This window comes from Elephas maximus, chromosome 13, assembly GCF_024166365.1.
Source record: "Elephas maximus indicus isolate mEleMax1 chromosome 13, mEleMax1 primary haplotype, whole genome shotgun sequence".
In the NCBI taxonomy this organism is placed as follows: Eukaryota; Metazoa; Chordata; class Mammalia; order Proboscidea; family Elephantidae; genus Elephas; species Elephas maximus.
The window spans coordinates 49,559,749-49,578,512 of record NC_064831.1 but is presented as its reverse complement, the minus strand read 5'-3'; the positions used below and the strand labels follow the sequence as shown (position 1 = coordinate 49,578,512).

General features: G+C 42.8%; 1 protein-coding gene across 2 annotated transcripts in view; it reads right to left on the bottom strand.

The window, feature by feature from the left end:
• FAM81A (family with sequence similarity 81 member A) overlaps positions 1–18,764 on the bottom strand; it is an 84,052-nt gene that overhangs the window by 36,800 nt on the left and 28,488 nt on the right. For both annotated transcript variants that reach the window (XM_049905870.1, XM_049905871.1), the window contains exon 4: positions 10,716–10,834. In XM_049905870.1, the coding sequence (XP_049761827.1) occupies positions 10,716–10,834 (119 nt within the window). The remainder of the gene's footprint in view (positions 1–10,715; positions 10,835–18,764) is intronic.

Sequence of the window (18,764 nt, the reverse complement as noted above, 5' to 3'; positions counted from 1 at the left end):
TGATGCAAATGAAAATACCATGGCTTGGGTCAGGTGCACCTTAGTCTTCAAGGTGACATCTTTACATTTCAACACTTTAAAGAGGTCCTTTGCAGCAGATTTACACAGTGCCATGTATCGTTTGATTTCTTGACTGCTGCTTCCATGGCTATTGATTGTGGATCCAAGTAAAATGAAATCCTTGACAACTTCAATCTTTTCTCCATTTATCATGATGTTGCTTATTGGTCCAGTTGTGAGGATTTTTGTTTTCTTTATATTGAGGTGCAATCCATACTGAAGGCTGTGGTCTCCGACCTTCGTTAGTAAGTGCTCCAAGTCCTCTTCACTTTCAGCAAGCAAGGTCGTGTCATCTGCATACCGCAGGTTGTTAATGAGTCAAGGCTGGCATTAATCCAAAAAATACAAAATAATAAATGTTGGAAAGGTTGTGGAGAGACTGGAACACTTATACACTGCTGGTGGGAATATAAAATGGTACAACCACTTTGGAAATTGATTTGGTTCTTTCTTAAAAAGCTAGAAATAGAACTACCATATGATCCAGCAACCCCACTCCTTGGAATATATCCTAGAGAAATAAAAGCCTTTACATGAACAGATACAGGCACACCCATGTTCATTGCAGCACTGTTTACAATAGCAAAAAGATGGAAGCAACTAAGGTCCCCAACAATGGATGAATAGATAAATTATGGTATATTCACACAATGGAATACTATGCATCGATAAAGAACAGTGATGAATCTGTGAAACATTTCATAACATGGAGGAACCTGGAAGGCATTATGCTGAGTGAAATTAGTTACAAAAGGACAAATGTTGTATGAGACCACTATTATAAGAACTCAAGAAATAGTTTAAACAGAGAAGAAAATATTCTTTGATGGTTATGAGAGAGGCGAGGGAGGAAAGGAGGGGGTATTCACTAATTAGATAGTAGACAAGAACTATTTTAAGTGAAGGGAAAGACAACACACAATACAGGAGAGGTCAGCTGAGTGAAATCAGTCAGTTGCAAAAGAACAAATATTGTACAAGATGACTATTATAAGAACTCAAGAAATAGTTTAAACATAGAAAAAAATACTAATTAGTAGATAAGAACTATTTTAGGTGAAAGGAAAGACAACACACAATACAGGAGAGGTCAGCACAACTGGACTAAACCAAAAACAAAGAAGTTTCCTGAATAAACTGAATGCTTTGAAGGCCAGCATAGCAGAGGCGGGGGTTTGGGGACCATGGTTTCAGGGGACATCTAAGTCAATTGGCATAGTAAAATCTATTAAGAAAACATTCTGCATCTACTTTGGAGAGTGGCATCTGGGGTCTTAAACGCTAGCAAGTGGCCATCTAAAATGCATCAATTGGTCTCAATCCACGTGAAGCAAAGGAGAATGAAGAACACCAAAGACACAAGGTAATTATGAGCCCAAAAGACAGAAATGGCCACATAAACCAGAGACTACATCAGCCCGAGACAAGAAGAACTAGATGGCACCTGGCTACAACCAATGACTGCCCTGACAGGGAACACAACAGAGAATCCCTGAGGGAGTAGGTGAGCAGTGGGATGCAGACCTCAAATTCTTGTAAAAAGACCAGACTTGATGGTCTGATTGTGACTAGAAGGACCCCGGTGGTTATGGTCCCCAGACCTTCTCTTAGCCCAAGACAGGAACCATTCCCAAAGCCAACTCTTCAACAGGGATTGGACTGGACTATAGGATAGAAAATGATACTGGTGAGGAGTGAGCTTCTTGGCTCAAGTAGACACATGAGACTATGTGGGCAACTCCTGTCTGGAGGGGAGATGAGAAGGCAGAGGGGGACAGAAGCTGGCTGAATGGACACGGGAATACAGGGTGGAGAGAAGGAGAGTGCTGTCTCATTGGGGGAGAGCAATTAAGAGTATATATATATATAAAAAGAGTATATAGCAAGGTGTATATAAATTTTTGTATGAGAGACTGAATTGATTTATAAACTTTCACTTAAAACACAATAAAAAATTTTTAAAAAATGGGTAAAGGACTTAAGTAGACATTTCTCCAAAGAAGATATGCAAATGGCCCGTAAGCAAATGAAAAGATGCTCTGAGCCATTAGTCATTAGAGAAATATAAATCAAAACCACAATGAGATACCACTTCACACCCACTAGGACGCTATTATCAAAAAAAAAAAAGGAAAATAACAATCGTTGGCGAGGATATTGCGAAATTGGAACCGTCTCCACTCCTAATGGGAATGTAAAGTGGTGCAGCCACTGTAGAAAACAGTTTGGCGGTTCCTCAAAAAGATAAAAATAACATCACTACAAACCAAAACACCCATTGCCTTCGAGTCAAATGCAACTCATAGAGACCCTATACGACAGAATAGAAACTGCCCCATAGATTTCCCAAGGAGTGGCTGGTGGATTCGAACTGCCGACCTTTTGGTTAGCAGCCAAACGCTTAACCATTGCACTGCCAGCAATTCCTCTCCTAGGTATATACCCAAAAGGCTTGAAAGCAGGGACTTAAACACATACTTGTACACCAGTATCCTTGCAGCAGCATTCACAATAGCAAAAAGGCTGAAGCAGTCCAAACATCCATCAACAGAAAAACTGATAAACAAAATGTGGTCTGTACATACAACGGATTATTATCCATCGATAAAGGAAACGAAGTTCTGATACCCCTACAACATGGATGAACCTTGAAAACATGCTGAGTGAAATAAGCAAGACACAAAAGGACGAATATTGCATGATCTCACTTACATGAAATATCTTTGTTGTTGTTGTTAGGCGCTGCTGAGTTGGTTCCAACTCATAGCGGCCCTATGCAAAAATGAAATATCTAAAAAATTGAACTATCTAGAAAGAAGAGGCAAATTCATGGAGACAGAAAGTAGGTTAGAAGTTACCCGGAGGCGGGAATGAGGAATTATTGCTTAATGGAAACAGAGTTTCTGTTTGGGATGGTGAAAACTTTCTGGGAGTAGAGGGTGGTAATGGTTATACAACATTGTGAATGTACTTAAAGTCACTGAAATGGTTAAAATAGAAAGTTTCATTTTCATTTTTTTTTTTTAAAGAAAATAGAGAAAAAACCCCAACAAGCTTCTATAGTTCTATGGCAAGGAAAGGTGACTTCATATTGTTTATGTTCGAGGCGGAGAGGTATGGTGGAAAGAACACTAGCTCTGGTGCAAGACTGACCTGATTTCAAATCGGGTCCACTTATCAGCTGTATAACCTTGAGCAAGCTATTAACCTCATTGACCTGTTCCATCATCTGTGAAATAAAAATTTTTCTTCACAAAACATTTTTTAAAATGTTGCTCTTACTCTCGAATGCTTCAGAAAAAATCATATGCATGAAAGAATGAGAGAAAAATGTAACTAAATGCTAACAATTGGTGAATCTTGCTAATTTTATATAAGTTTGAAATTATTTCAAAATAAAAATATATACATAAAACAGGGAGAAAAGCAATACTGCTCTTTTGACTAGTATTGAATCAAAGTTATTATTCTTATCTTTTCAGATATATACTCATAAAGACAGCATTGGACAGATCTACTGCAAAAGACCTCTTCAAAGTGTTAAAAAGCAAAGATGTCACCTGGAAGACTAAGGTGCACCTGACCCAAGCCACGGTGTTTTCAATCTCGTCATATGCGTGTGAAAGCTGGACAATGAATAAGGAAGACTTAAAAAGAATTGACACCTTTGAATTATGGTGTCGGCAAAGAATATTGAATATGCCGTGGACTGCCAGAAGAACGAACAAATCTGTCTTGGAAGAAGTACAGCCAGGATGCTCATTAGAAGCAAGGATGGCAAGGCTTTATCTCACATACTTTGGATATGTTATCAGGAGGGACCAGTCCCTGGAAAAGGACATCATGCTTGGTAGAGTAGAGGGTCAGCAAAAAAGAGGAAGACCCTCAATGAGATGGAGTGACACAGTGGCTGCAACAATGGGCTAAGGCATAACAATTGTGAGGATGGCACAGGACTGGGCAGTGTTTTGTTCTGTTGTACACAGATTGCTATGAGTCAGAACCAACTCGACAGCACCTAACAACAATAACAACAACACATCATTAAGCTCTTAAAACCTGGCAGAAAACATAAAACTTAACGGTAGCCTAACATAAGGGTCTTTCATAAATTTTGCTCAGTGATTCATTCTACGGTTCTTCTTGTTCTTTTTCCGGCATAGGATGGTTGGCCTGCTGCTAAAGAAAATCTGGCAACTGAACCGATGAGTTGCTTTTAAATTTATAGTTTTAAATAATCCCGCAGTGCTTTTGGCAATTCTCCTCTGTTTCTGTAGGAAGCTCTCTTTTCCATTACTTGAGACATCTATTTCATAATTTATTCCTCTCTCTTCAAGCCTCCTCATCCGTGATGACTGCTCTTCATATTTCTTTGAGAAAAGAGAAGCCATCAAAACACAAGCTCTCCAGTTATGCCACCATCACCCATATCTGTATTCATCTTCCCTTTCTTCCTTCCTATTTCAATGGAGGAAGTTCCTCCTCCCTTTGATGACAATTCCTCCACTTGTGCCTGGGAGCCCATCCCATCTCATCTTCTCCGGAACTTTGCTTCTTTGGTTACCCCCCACACACTGTAACATTTCCATCAACATACAGACACGCTTTCACCTTCCTAGCCCTACCCCCCTCTCCAGCCAACCTCCCATTTCTCTGCTACCTTAAAGTCAAAATTTTCAAGAGTTACCTAAACCTCATTTCTCTACTTCTTCATTTTCCATTCCTTCTTCAACTTTTTTCCTTGTCAACCTCTCAAACTGCTCTTCAAAGCAAAAAAGATTTGCCTCCATTTTGATAAATTCAAAAAAGATCTCTCTACACTCATCTTTCTTAACCTCTATATGGCACAGACAACCATTCCTTCCCTGTGGTTTCAAAGACATCATTCTCCCATGTTTGCCTCCTCACTCATTGCCCACACCTTCTCGGTCTCTTCTGCTGGGTCCTCATCCTGTACCCATTCACCAAATTAGTTGTTCCTTGGGGATCAGACACTAACCCCCTTCTCTGTTTCATTCTCTCCCTAAGTTATATATTATCCTTATGCCAATATCTCCCAAATTTACTTCTCTAGCCATGGCCACTTCTCTTAGTTTTTGACTTACATAACCAATAGCCAGGTCAGCTTCTGAAGGTCTAAGAGTTACACAGACTTAAGTTTCTTAAAAAAGAACTCTCAATCTCCTGCCCAAAACTCTTCTGTTTCTCCATCCCACCCTACTGAAGTCCCCTCCATCCATTAATGGTAACAAACTGAAGTATCCTTGATGTCTCCCTTCAAAGACCTAAATGTAAGAGAGAAAACTCTGAAAAGAAAATATAGGGGTAAAATTTCAAGTCCTTGAATTAGACAATGGTGTCTTCATTATGACGCCAAAAGCACAAGAAATAAAATAAATTGAATATCAAAACTGTAAATTTTTGTGCTTAAAAGGATACCATCCAGAAAGTGAAAAGACAACTTCCAAAATGGGAGAAAATATTTGCAAATCATATATCTCTTAAGGAACTTGTATCCAGAATACATCAAGGACTAGTACAACTCAATAATAAAAATACAAATAAGCCAATTTAAAAGTGGGCAAAGGATCTGTATACACATATATAAATGACCAGTAAGCACTTGAAAAGTGCTCAAAATCATCAGGCAAATGAAATCAAAACCACAATAAGACACCACTTCACACCCACTGGGCTGGCTGTAAAAAAAGATAACAAGTGTTGGCAAGGATGTGGAGAAATTGGAACCTTCATACACTGCTGGGGAGAATGAAAAATGGTGCAATTACTTTGGAAAATTGTCTGGCAGTTCCTCAAAAGGTCAAAGAGAGTTACCACATGACCTAGCAATTCTACTCCTAGGTATATACCCAAGAGAAATAAAAACATACAACCAAACAAAAATTTGTATACAGACATATATAGTGATTCATTTACAGCCAAAAAATGGAAACAATCTAAATGTCCATCAACAAACAAATGGATAAACAAAATGTGGAATATACATACAATGGAATATTATTCAGCCATAAAAAGGAATGAAGTCCTAATACATGCTACAACATGGATGAACCTTGAAAATATTGTGCTAAGCGAAAGAAGCCAGTCACAAAAGACCACATGTTATGTGACTTTGTTTGTATGAAATGTTCAGAACAGGCAAATTCATACGAGAAAAAGGGTTGGTGGTTGCCTAAGCACGGGGACATTGGAAAGAAAGGGGGAGTGATTGCTAATGGGGTGGGGTTTCTTTCTGGAGTGATAAAAATGTTCTAAAATTTATGATTATGGTTACACAACTCTGTGCCTGTACTAAAATCCAAGCAAGCACAAAATTTCAGGAGATAAAATATTGGGTATGAAAATTACATCTCAATAAAGCCATAATGAAAAAGAAAGTGTGTTATAAAAAAGAACGTGAGAGAAAGAAGGAGGAAGACAGGAAGGGAAGAAGGGAGGAAGGGAGGGAGGGAGGGAGGGAGGGAGGAAGGAAGGAAGGAAGGAAGGAAGGAAGGAAGGAAGGAAGGAAGGAAGGAAGGAAGGAAGGAAGGAAGGAAGGAAGGAAGGAAGGAGGGAGGGAGGGAGGGAGGGAGGGAGGGAGGGAGGGAGGGAGGGAGGGAGGGAAGGAAGGAAGGAGGGAAGGAAGGAAGGAAAGATGAGCCCACCTTGCATCTCTGTTGGCTCTTCAAGTCCACCGCGCCGCTTCCTGAAAGGCCGGCCTCAGTATTAACCGACTTCAACCCTCACTAAGCACCTAGCGGGGGCTTGCACACCTACCTCAGCACACAGGTATTTCTCTGCTAAGGCCCTGACACCATGCAAACCAGACTCATAGAGGAAACAGTCTTGGAAAAATTAAGAAGACAGGCCAGACAATGCCAAATGTTCGGTGGGAATAAGAAAGCTAAATTCCCCAAGCTCTGTTTTAAGAGCAATGGGAGACTCTCTGAGAAAGTTCCATTTAGGGTGTGATAAGGTCAGGATTTGAGTGTGTCTCTTACCTCCTTGGAGTACCTGCCTTTGCTCTCCTGAGCTGGACCTACAGGGGAAGTATCAGGACCTGATTTCCTATCAATCATATCACCGATAAGGAGCCCTTGTGGTGCAGTGGTTAAGCGCTTGGCTGCTAACCAAAAGGTCAGTGATTCGAACACATCAGCTACTCTGCAGGAGAAAGATGTGGCAGTTAGCTTCCATAAAGATTACATCCTTGGAAACCCTATGCCGTGGTTCTACCCTGTCCTATAGGGTCGCTAAGAGTTGGAATCAACTTAACAGAAACAGGTTTGTTGTTTTTATTTTTGTTTTCATATCACCAATGGATCCATGAAAACTGTAAAATGAAACATTAATACAGCACTTCAGTAACTTAAGCATATCACTTAAAAAGTTTATAACCTTCAACAGAATTACATAACCAGTGCAAGCAACCATCAAAGTCTCATTAGCACACCAGAGGAAAGATGGATACAGCCACAAAGAAAGCAAAACAATGTGGGGCTCAGGTAAAAAAAAGAGCTTCATTGTCCTTTCATACCATCATCATTTTCCTCTTCCTGTTTTCTTTTTTTGTCTGTTTTGTGTGCGTGTGTGTGCGTGCTTTAGGTGAAAGTTTATGGCTCAAGCCAGTTTCCCGTACAAACACTTATACACACAGTGTTATGTGACCCTAGTTTCTATCCCTGTAATGTGACAGCACACTCCTCCTTTCTACCCTGGATTTCTCGTGTCCATTCAACCAGCTTCTATCCCTTTCTGCCTTCTCATCTCGCCTCTGGACAGGAGCTGCCGTTTAGTCTCATGTAGTGTGTGTACCTACCTGAACTAAGAAGCACGCTCTTCACGAGTATCATTTTATGTCTTATAGTCCAGTCTAATCTTGTAACAAATGTTTTTGATGGTTTTAGATTAAAAGTATTTATTACAGGGGAGGAACAAGTTGGTAGAGAAGTTGAGAAGAAACTGCAGAAGAGACATTTAAGTCCCTGAAAGCATTTCAAAACAATTTCTCCATTTTACAATTAGAACCAGGATCGCAAGGATAATTTCACTGCCTTTGTCCCTGAGAGAATAATAACTTTATTGCATGTTCACTAAACCTCTTACATATATTACCTTTGTTAATTTTCATCTGTACCTAAAGTGGCTATGAAGATCCTCAAAGTTTCCCCTGAAGTCCCTGTTCTGCCATGTAGCTGAGAGTTACAGTGTTGTTGTTGTTGGGTGCTTTGCAGTTGATCTGAGTCACAGTGGCCCCAAGTGACAGAGTAGAACTGCCCCCCATAGGACTGTCTTGGCTGTAATCTTTATGGAAGCAGATTTCCAGATCTTTCTCCCACAAAGCCTCTGAGTGGGTTCAAACTGCCAACCTTTCAGTTAACAGCTGAGAGCTTACCCGTTGTGCCACTAGGGCTCCTTAAGAGTTATGATAGAGCTGAAATTTCTTTTAAACCGAACATCACAAATAAAGACTCAAGATTTTTCGGGCTTATTACAGTGGTTTTTAGATCATGAATTCATCCAAACAAACATTTGTTGAGTACCTACTGTTTTCCAGAGACTGTTCCAGGCACTCAAGCCACAGAAATACAAGACATGGTGCCTACCCAAGACCTTGAAGACAACAGAGTGAAGAAGACAACAGAGGCTGAGTACAGCAGATGGTGCTAGGGGAGCTTAGGGCAGTGGGGGTCAGTGAAGGCTTGCCGGAGGTGGTGACATCTAAACTGAACTTTAAAGGTGGTACAGTTAACGTGATCGTCTGCTAAGGGAAAGGTAGGAGGTTCAGGTCCACCCAGTGGTGCCTCAGAAGAAAGGCCCGGCAAGCTAATTCCAAAAAATCAGCCATTGAAAACCCTGTGGAGCATAGTTCTATTCTGACACACACGGAGTTGCCATGAGTCACAATCCACTCAACAGCAACTGGCTTTAGAAGTTAGAAAAGAAGGGGGAAAGGCATTGTCACTGTAAGAACAGCACCTGCAAAGGCACAGAGATAGGAGAGCATGGTCCACTCAGGAATAACAAGTAGGTGGTCACGGCCAAGTGCAAGGTGCTATGTGCGGGTGGAGAGAGATGAGGAAGTGGCCGCAAAGGTCAGCAGGCTGTCTGTAACCAAGGGCCATACTAATCAGGGTTCATCCTGATGAGGACAGAAAACCATGCATGGAGAGCGGCCCAGCAGCCTGCCAGTCCATCCACACAGTCCTCGGTCTGCTACCAGACTGTCTGTTACCCAGCAGATGTAAACACACACGCCCAGCATTCAAGGCCCTTCACGTGTGGTCTCCATGAATTCGCCTTAACACCGAAAGCCTCTCTCCAAGGCCTTGGGCCCTGTGGGTCCCTGTTCTTTCCTCCACTTCCACCCCTCACAGACCACCTTCATTTTCACCTCCAAACCAAAAACCTGTTGCCATTGAGTTGATTCCAACTCATAGCGACCCTATAGTACAGAGTAGAACTGCCCCATAGGGTTTCTAAGGAGCGGCTAGTGGATTTGAACTGCCGACATATTGTTTAACAGCCAAGCTCTTAATCACTGTGTCACCAGGGCTGCTCAGGAGGACCCAAATCCACCTATTCACTCTGCAGCTCCCGTTTAGGGGCAGGTTCACCTGTGTGGCTCTTAATAGCAGCAGAAGGTGGAAGAGCCCCACAAATACTTTGGATAACCTCGGCCCGGCCAGATCAAAGCAACCCAAGACACCGTCCTTGAGCAGGGCTTCTGAAACATAAACAAGTATGTGACACCAGGGCTCTTGTTACAATGCACATTCTAACCAGTAGTCCTGGGTGGGACCCGGGTTGCCCACTCCTGAGCAGTTCTTAGGTGGTGCCCGTGCAGCTCTGTCTGGGGGTCACACTTTGAGGAGTGAGGGGCTAGAACAGCACTTCGCAAGCCACCTAAGCCATAAGACCTGTTTTTTAAAAATTTCCAGGAGTCCCTGGGTGATACAAATGGTTAAGCATTAGGCTACTAACTAAAAGGTTGGTGGTTTGAACCCACCCAGAGGCACCTCAGAAGAAAGCCCTGGCAATTGGCTTCCGAATGCCGGCAGCTTTAAAAGCCCTTGGAGCACAGTTCTGCTCTGCATGGGGTTACATGGAGTTGCCAGGAGTCTGAATCGATTCTGTGGCAACTGGCGTGCTTTTCTGGCTTTCGTACTGCTGGTCTGGGACCACACTTTGAGTAGTGAGGGGCAAGGACATCACTTATTAAATTGCCTGAGCTGGAAGGCCTGTTTTTAAAAAAGTTTCCAGTCTATCATGGACCAGAGACTTGAAGAAAATAAAATAAAAATGAATTACTAGAAAAATGAAATTAAAAAAAACAAAGGCATCTAGAACATACGTCCCAATCTTGTATTATTGGATTCAAGAGGCATAATATTACCCCGGAAAATGGCACAGGTCAGCCGAGTTCTCCCAGCATTTCCTTCTGTGACGACAACTCAAATTGCAGAAACACAAGAAATTGTGGCACGCTCCCAATCAGGTTTAACCTCTACCACTAGAAGGTTCGGACAAAGGAGGGATGGTACTAGAAGAATGCAAAGAATTTGCTCGTGACTTCATGAATCTCTTCCCTGCTAAAATGGCATCTATGAAAAATTGTTTCTGATGAGCAGAGTCCCCTGCATTTGAACACCCACCTTGCCACTCTTCCTCGGAGATCCCCCAAGCCAGAGAGCTGCCGCATCTCCAGGGTCTTTAAGGCAGAATTCGTTCCGTAGCTAATGTTGTCCCGGGCCCGGATCTGCTCCTGGAGTACCTGGGTGGCACAAAACACACAAGGAGAGCCACCTGAGAATTCACACGCTGCCACAAAAGCATGTCATACTTGTGGCAAAAGTAAGAAGGTTTAGCTCTTTTTTAAAAAAAAAAAAAAGTACGTAACAGGCTCCTTTTGAACATTCACTTGGTGTACACATATACAGAGAACCAGAAGCAATGATGACTACATTTTTAAGGCTACTGTGAGCATTACGGAAACCCTGGTGGCTTAGTGGTTAAGTGCTACAGCTGCTAACCAAGAGGTCGGCAGTTCAAATCCACCAGTCACTTCTTGAAAACTCTGTGGGGCAGTTCTACTCTGTCTTATAGGGTCGCTATGAGTCGAAATTGACTCGAAGGCAGTGGGTTTGGTTTTTGGTTGGTAAGCATTACATAAGATAATGAACACTTAGCACAATGCCTCCTATCCAGGAAACACGCAGAAAATGCTAGTCATTCTTTCTAGTACATGTTGGATAACAGAATATTTATTCTGGAACCTGGAAGTTAATGAGTGAGACAACTTAGGCATGAGAAATGTTATTTAGCCAAGGGGACTTTCTGGTGGTGGGAGGAGAAAGCAAGTACGCAGGTTATGAGAATTTCGTGGGGGTTAGGGAAAGAAGAAGGAGCCCTCGTGGTGCACGGGTTAAGCACTTGGCTGCTAACCAAAATGAAAGGTCAGTGGTTTGAACCTACCAGCTGCTCCGTGGGAGAAAGATGTGGCAGTCTGGTTCTGTAAAGATTTATAGCCTCGGAAACCCTATGGGATAGTTCTACCCTGTCCTACAGGGTTGCTATGAGTCGGAATCGACTCAACAGCAACAGGTTTGGTTTTTGGTTTGGTTTAGGAAAAGATCACCTCCGAAGGCCGCATATTTGTAATCCCTTAGAGGAGCAACATACACAGAATCTGTGAACAGGGTACCCAAAAGAAAGTAACCAAGACGCGTTTACTGACTGATGTGAAAGTCCGAGGGCATCTATAAGAAAGACAAAAAGTAAAAGCAGAAGAACTTGAAGATCAGGTGACCGAACACAAGCATGGTCCGTCTCAGAAAATCTTCAAAGGAGTGGTGAAGATAATCAGAACACCCCGATGTTTACTGAGCACATCATATGTATGAGGTACTTGGCAACGTGCTACACATTGACCAAATCCACACAACAGCCCTGTGAGGGAGGTACTCGCTGGCCCCCCAAGTCACAGAGGAGGAAGAGACACAAAGAGCTAAGATGGTATGCCCAAAGTCACACAGGAAGTAAGGTTAGTCAGGACTTGGCCCAGGCTGCCTGGCTCCAGGATCTGAGCTCTTCTGGGAAAGAAGATGAAGCATGAGAGAGGAAGACAGAAGGAGAGAGAGACAGAGCGAGAGAGAAACTAGAAAACCAGAGTCCTACGCAGTAGGTTGTTGCTAGCTACCACTGAGTGGGTCCCATGTGCATGGCCTTGTTGTACACTAGACACTGTCTAGGCACTTTAGGTGTGTGAACTCATCTAGTCGTCACAACATCCTACGAAAGGAGGTACTATTATCACCATTTTACAGATGATGAACTGTAACCCACAGTCACAGTTAATAAGTGACAGAGCTCGGATTTGAACCCCAGGAATCTGGCTCTATGACTGTGCCCTCAGCACTACACTACCTTGCTTTGTTTGTTCTCTGTTTGTCCTTTTATCTCACTTTATGTTTATAATGTATTTTGCTGTGTTTGTTTCCTTTCTCCTTTTCCTTATTTCAACTGGTTTGATCAGGTTCCATTCATTCCTTTCTCCCCTTGTTAACTGGGGGATGCTCCTGGACTTTGCTGTTTCATGAAGGGTTATCTTCCCTCTCCCAGTCCTCATAATTATACACACAGCTCTATTTTAAAAATGACAGAGCCCAATAGTTTCCTTGCCAGGAGGCTCTATTCATGCACAAACCCGTGCCCCCAAATATGAGACGTTCAGCTCCCCTCACTTCTACCCTCTTTTTCCCTTTAATCCGGGGGCTCATCTGGGAGGATTTTACTTTTCTCCTCTCTTGTCCTGCCCCACCCCAACTAGGCTTTGCTAAAATAACTTGATACTTCTGGCTGGGCTATAATTAGAATTTCACTTGCAGAATGTCTCTTCTATGTCAATGATCTTTCCTTCTTTTAGCACTTCTGTTATGGAGACCAGACATTGCTCAACAGACACTGAAATGAAACTATATATGCCTCTTTTTTTTTTTTTAAAGATTATTGATTAGCTTTGCTGCTGCTTCTTTCTATTTTCCCATATTTTGGGGTCTCTGTTCAGATTCATGTGGATTTTGGTTAGAGTCCTTTCTCTAGCATTTTCCTCAGATCAGACACTTGCATGAAAGTCCTTGAATCCCTGCATGTTGATAATCACCCTTCCTTCATCCTAAACAGTGGATGATAAATTGACGAAGTAGAGCTGCTCCCCAGGAGAAAGACATGACAGTCTGCTCCCGTAAACATTATAACCTTAGATACCCTATGGGGCAGTTCTCCCCTGTCCTATAGGGTCGCTATGAGTCAGAATTGACCCAATGGCACATAACAACCCAACAGAATTCTTGGGTTAAAGGCCTTTCCTCTCAGCGGACTTTGAGGTTCCAAAGTTACTGACAAGAAGTCTGAAGCTTCTTGCTCTGTAAGTAACTATTTCTTTATCTCTAGAAGCTTGTAAGATTTTCTCTTCATCTTTGGAGCTCAGGATTTTATCAGAATATACCTAAATGTTCTAAGGGCTGTGCTTGTTCTTCCTCCCTCTGGCTTCTGGGTCCTCTCAGATGTAATGAACTTTTCTCTCTTTGCTCACTGGAGTACCTTAAATGGGTGGTCCTGAATGTACTCAAAGGAGCTTGTGAACAGGAGGTGCAGCCACTGAGAACGCAGAGCCCAACCCCAGGTGAGGTGCCAGGAGGAAGTGTCTCTTCATCCTGTTCTTTACAGCTTCCCAGCCCAGAGGCAGCACGGACGGAGCCCACCTCTACAGCCCCTCCTTGCCTTTATGGGGCCCAGGAGTCTCCAACTCCTAAGCCATGGGGTCCAGAACTTCACTCAGGGCTCTCCTGGCTGGGTTTCTGCTGGCTCCCCAGGCTGCCTGCCTGCCTATCCCAGAGTCCAGGAAGGCAGTACTGAAATCAGGGGAAGAGTAGAAACAGGTAGAGTAAACCTCCATCTCTCCATTACCTCTTGCACCAAGCTAGTGATTTTTCTGAGAATAAATCTTACTCCGTATTTACCTGCATATGTATCTATGTGTTACTATTTATTTCTGGAAATTTGGTGATTCTGCGAACTGACAATCTGAGGTCCAATTTGCAAATGAACAGAGAAGCACTCTTAGAGACAATGTAATTATACTTACATAAATTGCTTTTGTGCTCCCTTTTCCCAATTTTTTTTCCCATCTTTCACCATCCTTCCTTTTTTTTTTTTTTTTGAAAATATACACGCATAAGTCTAGCTTACATATTTTTTTAGGATCTTCCAACTTCCTAGCAAAAAGCAGAAATTAGGAACATGGCCGTTCCGTGTTTTCCTTCTTGGAAACTTGGTTGGGGCCACTATGGATGGAGTGAAAGTAACAGTGAAAAAGATATTTCCCTTAAAGGAATTTGGAACTGCAAGACCTATCAATTGTTTTCTGTAGTATCCAGCTTTTTCTGAATGAGCCTGCTCTATTAGGAGGAATGTGAACTAGTTACAATCACCTGTGAATGACAAAACATTAGTCATCTGAACACATTCCTGCGAGAAAACTTCAGGTCTGACTAATCTAGTTCTGACACTCTCCCACTGATGAAAAGATGCTTGCTCGCTCGCTCACTCGCTCGCTCACCCTCTCGATCTTGTTGAGATCAATAAAGAGTATTCTTCTTTTTGCATGCAATGCTTCAAACCTTGTTAATCTTAAGGCATAAAATCTGTGGTTCCTGACCTTCTTTGGGATGTGTAAGGGTCACCCAGCTGGCTTGATAAACACATTCCCGGGCCCCACTCTCGGAAAACCAAAGTTAGGGAGTGGGGCCCAGGAGTCTGGGTGTTCAGTAAACACCTGCGAAGTGGTCCACAGACCACACCTGGAGAAATACTACAGTAGATGCTACATGAATAACGAAGGCTAGCACCAATCTTACTTCATTTGGGTTGTTTCACAATTTAAAAAAAAAATCATTAAGCAAAGAGAATGAACAGCAATTCACAAAAGAGAAGCAAATAACACTTCAGCAGCACATTTTCTAAAAGGTTCCATCTTATTAGTAAGCAAAGCAACAGGAAATAAAAATCATACTATCTTCACCTATTAAAGAAGCAAATTTTTTTTAGCCTTATAATGTTTTTTGAAAGCATATAAAAAACCGAAAAGGCACAGCTGGCCCTCCCTGGCACAATGTCCCTGCAGAGTGACACAGCAAAACATAACAGGCTAAAAATGCTCGCAGCCTTTGACCCAGTAGCTCAAGTTCTTAACATTCCATCTTAAAGGAAATCATACGAGAAATGATGAAAATTTATGCACAAAAATGTCTTCATAGTGTGACACACATAAGGAGTACTTTACGATGTAGCCACAGAGTGCGTTGCTAGGCAACCACTACAAAAAAAAAAAAAGGTGCATGGAGGGGATTTAAAGACAAGTGAAAAGGTATAATAACATCACACTTAATATTAAGCAAAAAGAAAGAGGACAAAATAAATATACAGCAGGAATCCAGCTACGTATTAAGATGCTTAAAATACAGCTAGGATGTTAACATTTGGTTGATCTCTAGGGTGGGATTACGGTTGGTTCCTTGTTTTTGTCGTCTTTTCCACAACGAGCATACATTACTTTAATAAGGAAAAAAAAAAAGTGTTGCTTTAAAATGCTTAGAAATAAGACAGAAAAGCTCTTTTAAATTTCAGAATTCTTATGCAGATGAATAAGGTATTGTATTAGAAGTGCTTTGAATAATACAGAAAAAAATTATACATGAACGTAACACAATATTCATGTTACTGAAAGGATATGTGAAAACAGAAGGCATTAGAGAACTTATTATTTAAAGGAATTCTATAATGAAGTCTTAGAAAAATAATCTCCCTGTAAAACCAGTATGTGTTCCCTAATTTGTCATGTAGCAATATATCATCACAACAAGTTTACTTTAAAAAGTGGACACCTTTAAGTATCAGCATGTCTCCACTGTTGTCAATTCAATTTAAGAAACGTATTTTTTGCATGCCTACTATGTGCTGTGCACCAAGCCTGCCTACAGAGAGCTCAGTTACAACAGGAAAGGCGGCAAGGTGGAAACTCCACACAGTAAACGTGTTTCGCACAAGCAGAGGAGAGGTCAGCAACCTGGAAAATGTGAGGTCCCGAACCTTCGTTTATTTTTTTTAAGATATGGTCTGTCTTTAAAGAACCTTCTTTCCCAGATACAAGGTCTCTGGGTGGCTCTAACAGTTTATGCACATTTACTAACTGAAAGGTGGGCAGTTGAAACTCACCCAGCAGAGCCATTGAAGAAAGGCCTGGAGACCAGCTTTCATAAAGATTACAGCCAAGAAAACCCTACAGAGCTTAGGTCTACTCTGTAACACATGGGTCACCATGAGCTGGAGTTGACTCGTCGGCAATGGGTTTGTTTTTGAGTTTTTTTTTCCCAAAGACAGCATGGAATAGGGACCCCCAGGAGCCCCGTTGTGCTGAATAATGCTGTTTATGCAAAGATGACAATAACCCACCTCCAGATCTGACATGCTAGTGTTGTCTAGGAAAGACCAGGGAAGAAACAGCTCTCCACGTTTCTCCATTTCCAACTTTTTCTAGGTTTGTGAGAAACTGGAAATGAAAGTGTGACTCTGATATCACTTGGAGAAAGTCCCAACTACAGCAAAAACAACAAAGCAGGGCCTTATTGGGTAGTATCTCCCAACGCGGCATTGACTCTCAGCTTTTTATCTCCACACTGAGACTTAAAGCTCTTCTGAGTTCCAGACTCATTATCAAATTGCCTTGGCATTCCACCTGGATATTTGATGGGCCCTAAAATTCACCAACTCTGGCACAGAAGTCTCCCTAACTCCAACATCCAGGAAGTCCTGACAGCTCCGCCTCCAAAACAAATCCAAAGTCTATGCACTTCTCCTCATCTCCACCATGGCGCCCCAGTCCAGGCCACCATCGCCCTTCTCCTGAGCTATAGCAGTCTCCTGCTTTCATCCTTGCTCTCCACCATGGCGCCCCAGTCCAAGTCACCATCACCCTTCTCCTGAGCTAGGGCAGTCTCCTGCTTTCATCCTTGCTCCCCAGCATGGCGCCCCAGTCCAGGTCACCATCACCCTTCTCCTGAGCTATAGCAGTCTCCTGCTTTCATCCTTGCTCCCCACCATGGTGCCCCAATCCAGGTCACCATCACCCTTCTCCTGAGCTACAGCAGTCTCCTGCTTTCATCCTTGCTGCCCACCATGGTGCCCCAGTCCAGGTCACCATCACCCTTCTCCTGAGCTATAGCAGTTTCCTGCTTTCATCCTTGCTGCCCACCATGGCACCCCAGTCCAGGTCACCATCACCCTTCTCCTGAGCTACAGCAGTCTCCTGCTTTCATCCTTGCTCTCCACCATGGTGCCCCAGTTCAGGTCGCCATCACCCTTCTCCTGAGCTACAGCAGTCTCCTGCTCCCATCCTTGCTCCCCAGGCCTTCTCCACACAGTAGTCAAAGTGATCTTTTTGAAACATAAATCAGTCTGTAAGGTCCACAAGAGCAAGGATTTTCACCTGCTTTATTCATGAATGTATCCCCAGGACCAAGAATGTGAATGAATTATTTAAGTTCCTTTGCTTAAAACTAAATATTGGCTTCTAATTCCAAACTCCAAACAGCTCATCAAAAATGCCAGGGCTCATGATCTGCACCCCTGCCCCCCGCCCCCCCCCCCCGCAAGCTCACAACACTCCAGCCCTGTGGGTCCTCTTTCAGGTCCTCAAGCACTCCAAGCTTCTTCCTGCTTATGGCCCTGGAAGCCGCAGTTCCCTTTTTCTAGAACATTCCCCACCCTGTGCATCACCTCCCCTCCATGCACCTTGGTTTGGCTGGTCTCTTCCTTTGATTCCAGTCTGTCACCCTACCCCCTTAGCACCGTTTCTGAAACAGCCCCAGGATCGCTCTCCACCACATTATCTCATTGACTTCAGGGCACTTGGTAGGCTGACATCACCTTGGTTCCTAAACCTTCACTGCCTATATACCCCCACCAGACTGTGGACTGGGCCTGAGAGCGGGCTTTGTATGCCTGGGTCACTACGGCAGCCCCGGTGCCTCTAGCAATACCCGGCTCTCAGTAACTGAACATTTCATCAATAAATTTCGCTCCATGTTCCAGAATCTGGTCTTCCATGTTGAAAGCTCAGACACTATCTCTAACCTGTGCCTGGAGGCGATCAGATCCTCAAAGATGGATTCAGACAACCTAAAATGTACTGGAGACAGAGACACCAGGACACTAATTTATTAATCTAGATTGAACCACATTCATCAAAGAAACTGAACAAGCATTCAAATTCCACTCAGTTCACCGTCTTCTCCCCCTAGCATCAAGCCACATGGCAAACCAAGTCACAATCAGAAGTTTGGCCTAGTGAGTAGAGTTTAAATAAAATGAATTTGAATGATAACCACCTAAATCCTTCTGCTGATACGCCTGTTAAGTGGGGCCAAGCCACTCAGCTGCAGACTGCAATTCCCTTTGTAAGCAAAATACACAAAGTCCAGTGGTCAAGACTCTCCTCACTAGGCAATGCTGAGTACACGCTGAGCCAAGTTCCTCTCTGTCCCTCCAGGTACGTGTTGACATCATTGTCCACACCTCCGCTTTGATGCCTAGCCCAACTCCACATTTGTCTCTGAGTTGAGAAGACGCCCGTTTGGAAATTATTA